Below are 6,574 nucleotides of genomic sequence, written 5' to 3' on the forward strand. Positions count from 1 at the left end.
TTAGATCTGATGCTGGGAGCCAGTGACGGGATGGAACTGAAGGGCAAAGTTATCAGCATTCTTGATCAGCTGTTGCACCAATATATTCTGTTCCACTGACCATCTAAATACTTGAAGGGCTCAATACAATTTACATGCAGCAGGCCGACAGAGTGAATCATACCAATTTCCATGTAACACTGAATGGAAATACTTGGTTTATACAGAAATTTGGAAAAATACATTGACAGCGAATATGTTAAATTTGCAATTGCATGTGACGTTTGAGGTATAATTAACTTTTTTGTAGCCAAGATGCACCAACTTGGTAATAGTAAGGGCAAAATGAATCTATCCCATTGCAAAGGAATCTGCTCAAGGTACATTGTGGGAAAATCAACTGCATCCTCTCTCCTCAAAACCCACTGGAGAAGGTCAGCGGGGCGGTACCTCTGGCTTTCTCATGATGGGTTGAGGATAGAAGACAGGATGAGTATTCCCATTCCTACACTGACACCCTGTGGTTTTCAGCAGTAAAGCACCATTTTTACACCAACCCAAGAACTACAGAACTGAGGTGGAAGTATGAGAAGTCAATTCTGCAGACGAGAAAAAGAAATCAATTTATTCAAGAAAGGAATGTCTCAATTACACACTTTAACTCATATGTTTTAGTACTTTTTTATACAGCAAAAATAAAGACATGATTCTGCATTACAACAGGCTAAAGCAGATCTCTCACATAATAATTCTCACATTTCTGACCGCCCATCGTTCTTCCGAAGACCCTTGCTGTTGTTTCAGCCACCAAGGCTGCATCCCGATTCTCCACCCTTTTTCCAGAGTCTACACTCCCCATCATGGATTTAACAATGGTGGAAACTTCTCCAGCCAATGATTACACCAATCCAATGCTTGTAAATCCATAACAAGAAATGTGCAAATATATACACACTTCCGGAAAAGGGTGGATAATAGGGGATGCCGCCATAGTTTCAGGAGTACAACGGAGTGTTTCTTTCCTTGTTGAGTTTTAAATACAGTAGATCTTGTCGTTAAATGGTTCTCTGCTAGGAGGAGTCAAGTCACTGGTGCTTCTCTAGGTTCAGAGGAAGCCGCTGGTGTAGGGAGGAGTGTTTCTGTCAATGTGTCACTGACCACTGGGGCTCTGGAGGAGGATGTTGCATCCAGGATGAGGGTGTCTGCTCATAGGAGATTGCCGCTTGCGGAGCTAGGTGGGAGAGTGAACTCAGATGGAGGCAGAGTTACTCCTGGGACCAGAGGCAGCTGGGAGTTGAGCATGGGGAGGAAGAGGGGCCAATGGAGGGAAACCTGAGGAGACAGGTGGAAAGTTACAGCAATACAGGAATATTACTAACAGTAGTATACAAATATCCATAAAACGACATCTTAAAAACCATCAAAGAATCTTGAAAACATTACCTGCTGGTGGCATCCCTCCAATACCTGGTAATGACACAGTGCCCAAGTCTGGTAAAGTGACATTTAAATTTGCCAGTTTGTAAAGGGGAGGTAGGCCTCCGGGTAACGACATTAGACCTGTGCAGGACATATGAACACAATGAAATACACCAAGCCACATAAACATAATACATGCATCATATTGTTCCCAAACTAGAACCGTGTCCAACAATGACCTGGTAATGAGGTAGCAGGGATGACTGGAGGTATAGTGCTTAGCAGGAGGCTGACTTGGCTAGGCAACATTGGCACAGTAGGTACTCCTTGGACAAAGATACAATCCATTGTTAATAACTCATCTCTTACTTGGTGATATCAAGTCTGCAAGCAATATGCGTCTCAATGAAAAGTAGTGATACCTAGCATACCTGTTTGAAGAGTGCTTGGGACAGTGAGAGGAGCTGAGCTAACTGACAGGTCAAAGAGATTTTGTTCCAACCCAGTTGGAGCAGAAGGCACTGCATATTGAGAACTGACAGCAGAGAGCTGTACCTGAGGAACAAATGAAAACTGGGATCAACACCCAGTGCTGTAGAATATTCTCATTCCTTCACATGACTGGCAGATATTGGGAGTGAAAAGAAGTAGGTCATTTACAAAAAAATGTCTTACCTCTGTGAAGCCATCCTTAAGTGGGGAAACTGGTTCACTTGGAATATGTCCAGGGAAACTGATGTTCTTACCCTCTTCAAATGTATGTGTGGGTATCCTGTGCAGGTAGCCATAGCCAATCCCACAGCCTAGGCTGAAGAAGGGCACAGAGAGTATGTGTGCTATGGGCCAGCCTATAGGCATTTCAGCTAAATGAATCAACAAAACGTCAATGCCATACCTGCCCTCTCCACCCCATTCAAAGTTTGGAATGATAACCACATCCCGACAGTTGTCCGTGTCAGTGTTATACACATACAACTTAAGCCCTTTCCCTTCATGCGTCTCAATGAGGGAGAAGAGATCCTCAGACTGTGGGGAAAAGTCCAGACAAAAACCATAGTCAAACACTACATTAACAGCTTAGTGTAGGGAAAACATCATTGAAATGACACTAAAGAAAGGCATCCCACACACCTCGTTCATGACAGTGTCTGCACCTATGATGTAGTCAGTGTGTGGTCTCAAACCAGCCATGGCTGCAGGAGAGTTTGGCTCCACTTCCTAGGGACAAGAAATAGAATACAGACCGAAATTGTAAACACAGTGTGCCGTGAAAAAGTATTTGTCCCCTTTCTAATTTTCTCTACTTTCGCATATTTTGATACTGTATGTTATCAGATCTTCAACCAAAACCTAATATTAGATAAAGGGAACCTGAGTAAACAAATAACAATGACATACTTCATTTATTTCATAAATAAAGTGCAACACCCAATGCCTCTGTGAAAAAGTAATTGCCCCCTTACACTCAATAACTGGTTGTGCCACCTTAAACTGCAATGACTACAACCAAATACTTCCTGTAGTTGTTGATCAGTCTCTCACTTCACTGTGGAGGAATTTTGGCCCACTCTTGCATGCAGAACTGCTTTAACTAAGCGACAGTCGTGGGTTTTCAAGCATGAACTGATCATTTCAAGTTCTGCCACATCTCAATTGAGATTAGGTCTGGATTTTGACTAGGCCATTCCAAAACTTCAAATTTGTTGTCCAAAAAGGTATACTTTTGAATCATCTGTTCATAGAACATTCTTCCAAGAGTCTTGAACCATCCAGGTGCTTCCTTGTGCTTTTTGGCAACCTTCAGTCAACTTTTTGGACGACATGGGTCCAATTATGCCTGCCGAAAACAAAACACTGCATTCCACAGTAAGAACCTCATAGCAATGGTCAAGCATGGTGGTGGTAGTGTGATGGTAGTGTGATGGTTTGGGGATGCTTTGCTGCCTCAGGACCTGGACGACTTGCCTTAATAGAAGGAACCATGAATTTTGCTCTGTATCAGAGAATTCTACAGGAGAATATCAGCTATTCATCTGTGAGCTGAAGCTGAAGGGCAGCTGGGTCATACAGCAAGACAATGATCCAAAACACACACTCAAGTCTACATGAAAATGAATAAAAAGCAACAAATTTGAAATGGCCTAGTCAAAGTCCAGACCTTATCCCAATTGAGATGTTGTGGCTGAACTTAAAAACGAGCTTAAAAATGTTTGCAAAAATAGAGAAATTATTAAGGCAAATACATTTTCACAGCACTGTATATCGGGTCACTCCAAGTCTTCACATCAACACATTTCCAGTTTTCCATTTATTCATATGTGCAGCTCTAAATGCTAAGGCGATTCACTCACCAGAACATGCCACACATTCTCATTGGCTCCTTCAAAGCTGCAGAATCGGATGCTGACACCCAGCAGCCCCTGGCCTCCCCACATGTTGTTGGGTGTGACTGTTGCCTCCCTCAGCTCAATCGTCTTGCTGCTGTATACCAGCATCTTGATGGGTTTCTCCACATTCACCTTCAGCAAGTCTTTTAATGTGTCATCATCTTTGTTCTGACAAAAATGTACAGATGATGCACTTTAATTAACATCACCTGTAAACAAAGTTAGTCCACCTATAGGTTGTCTTGTAACCATGGCTTTGAAAATAGTTGAGCTGCAATGGGATCTGACAGCTTCAGGATGTAGATAATTTGAGAAATGACAGTTTACCAATCTTGTGTCACTGATGGAAATAATAAAGTCAAAGAATGGTTCCAATCCGGCACGATGCCCAGGGGAATTCTCTTGCACCTGCAAATTGAGACAGGATTTTTGCGCATGGCATAAATAACATGATATTCATATTGCCTTTAAAAATTAAATGACCACACTTTTACAGCCAACACACAGGTGCAATGCCCTTTGCAAATGTGTTCTGAATTGAAACGACATCCCACCCCCGTCATGCACATTGACAGACCGGTTGCTCAAGTCAAGCGACGACCCGGTACTAGTTAACTAACTAACTAACTAACTAGCTATCCAAATCAGCTTGCACAATTTCACTCGTCAGACATTGCTCTGTTTAATTGGTTAGACTACACCGTTTTTTTCTGAACGACAAACGTGGTGAATTACTCACATGGAGCACATAAATTACACACTGACATTCTACAACAACCTGATGACTGCAACAACATTATCGTCATTCACACTCATGACAAGTATTTATGTGTTACGTTCCCATCATCAACTAGCCCAGTTACAGCTCGTGCTTTAGCATGCTACTAAAGATCCATACTCTGAGGACGTTATAACCTTCGGATCCTCCTCCAGGTATTTCGATGCTCTGTGCACCCCCCATGTCTCATCAAACCCTGGATATTATTCTGGTGAATAAATCAGTGTAGCTGGCTAGACACAGTAGCTAACACTTTCCCCCGGTTCCGGGATGATGCTAAAATCAAGATTGCCTACATAGCCACCCTTCCGGTACACTGTAAGAGAGCGTTTCTGGCATCATCTAAAATATATATTTTTTAAAATACTAAAACCTTGTATCTTTCCTCTACCATATGTGTTCAGTGTGTTTTATATATATATATATATTTTTCTCTAATTGACTACCCAATCCCCGGCCTGGTCTTGGTCTGTTTCGCAAGCGTTCCCGGAAGTCTCGCGATATTGTGACTCGGTGTTTAGAACCTGTGCTATGCATTTATGCAATTTTATATGCTCTTATTTTAAGGCTACTTAAGGTCCCTTTAAATAAAAAACGGTTAATGTTAAGGGTAATAGAAGGTTAAATGACCCTGAATTGGCTATTTGATATGTTTTAGAATGAGAGTGGAGCTTATGAAAGCAGTGTATGCTATGGTGTCTAGCTCATGATTGGGGAATCATCACAAACAGGAGCCTTATTAACCTGTCTCACGTAAACCATCGTGTTCCAGGCTTTACGTATGATGAAAAAGGAATTTAATGTTGAACAATTGGATGATAGATGACATAAATGTAATGTGTTTTCCTCAACAAACTGTATCAGTGCCTTTGTCCATTGGGGCAACAACCAAACATTGTAAATGAAAATAACAACATCTTTGTTGATGCCATAGGTGCTGGATGGTGCTGTCTAATACAATCACTGGAAGGAGTATGGCATATTGCTATCATTTTAGAACAGGAGTGGAGGAGGCTGAGGTAAACTGTAAGGAACGTCGCTTGCACAAACAGATTAACCCTATCAGTCCTGAGACCCCAGCAAAAAACAGCTTTTCATTTATCTGACTTTCATTTATCATCAAGCCCTCATATTTAGCCTCACAATTAATTGTTTTACCATTTTTATTTTCAGGAAAGCCAGGGCTATAAGTAGAACACAACATAATTTCACATTCATGAGTTTTATTGACATGTCAATTAAATAAATAAGGTCCACCAAAGCAAAAACCTGATAAAAATTCACTCACCAGAACATGCCACACATTCTCATTGGCTCCTTTGAAGCTGCAGAATCTGATAAAATGTATTTATATGAAGGCTGTAAGTACAGTAATTATTTGCTCAGTGGGAAATTAATATCCGACTAGTGACAACTGTTTGGAGTTTGTGACAGAAATGATGTGAGTTCATTACAGTATTATACAATGGGTGGGTCTAATCCTGAATGCTGATTGGTTAAAACCGCATTCCTGCCAGTGTCTAGTCTATGACATTAAAATACCAATTTTCTCTGTTCCATCTGACTGCGCAATCCACTACCTCATCAGCCCAGCCAGGCAATTTATAAGCTCCTCCACTATAAAAAGCATCTAGACATAATCTCACATTTCTTTTAGACTAACATTTAGTTTTCAACAGCGGAGATTTGTATTAACCTTGCTGTCTGTCACTTCGACATTTGCAACATTGTTTCAATATTCAAATATCTGTCCCAGAGTAAATTGAAGGTGTCGGGAGTCGGAACGAGACAGACAGACAGTGTTTCCCAGCAAGTCTAAATCATGAATCAGCTGGCATAATTTTTATGAATATATACAGAAAAAGGTACATTGAAAAAAGGTCAAAAGAAACAAAGTGCAGCTAGTTTGCAGTATTTCCAGCTTCAATTTAAAGTGATTGTGTTAGCTGTATTGTTGGCTAGCTCCTCTGAACAGCAGTATCCTGAGGAGAGAGCACATTTTCTATGCCAG

At 41.1% G+C, this 6,574-nt stretch overlaps 1 protein-coding gene across 1 annotated transcript; it reads right to left on the reverse strand.

Moving 5' to 3' along the window:
- Positions 1–582: 582 nt before the first annotated feature.
- LOC129821280 (Golgi reassembly-stacking protein 2-like) lies at positions 583–5,057 on the reverse strand. Its single transcript, XM_055878758.1, has 10 exons — positions 4,684–5,057; positions 4,113–4,193; positions 3,750–3,953; positions 2,530–2,616; positions 2,294–2,424; positions 2,074–2,206; positions 1,830–1,953; positions 1,638–1,724; positions 1,423–1,539; positions 583–1,311 (listed from the first exon to the last, which is right to left on the reverse strand). The coding sequence occupies exons 1-10, from the start codon at positions 4,744–4,746 to the stop codon at positions 1,229–1,231; spliced, it is 1,110 nt and encodes a 369-aa protein (XP_055734733.1). The 5' UTR covers positions 4,747–5,057; the 3' UTR covers positions 583–1,228.
- Between the last annotated feature and the right edge of the window lie 1,517 nt (positions 5,058–6,574).

This window comes from Salvelinus fontinalis, chromosome 23 (assembly GCF_029448725.1).
Source record: "Salvelinus fontinalis isolate EN_2023a chromosome 23, ASM2944872v1, whole genome shotgun sequence".
In the NCBI taxonomy this organism is placed as follows: domain Eukaryota; kingdom Metazoa; phylum Chordata; class Actinopteri; order Salmoniformes; family Salmonidae; genus Salvelinus; species Salvelinus fontinalis.

Coding starts and splice junctions, on each gene's coding strand:
- LOC129821280 (XM_055878758.1), bottom strand. CDS start 4,746: ATGGGGGGTGCACAGAGCATCGAAATACCTGGAGGAGGATCCGAAGGT. Junction 2,425..2,529: donor CAGACACTGTCATGAACGAG/GTGTGTGGGATG, acceptor TTTTCCCCACAG/TCTGAGGATCTCTTCTCCCT. Junction 1,954..2,073: donor TTAAGGATGGCTTCACAGAG/GTAAGACATTTT, acceptor TTTGTTCCTCAG/GTACAGCTCTCTGCTGTCAG.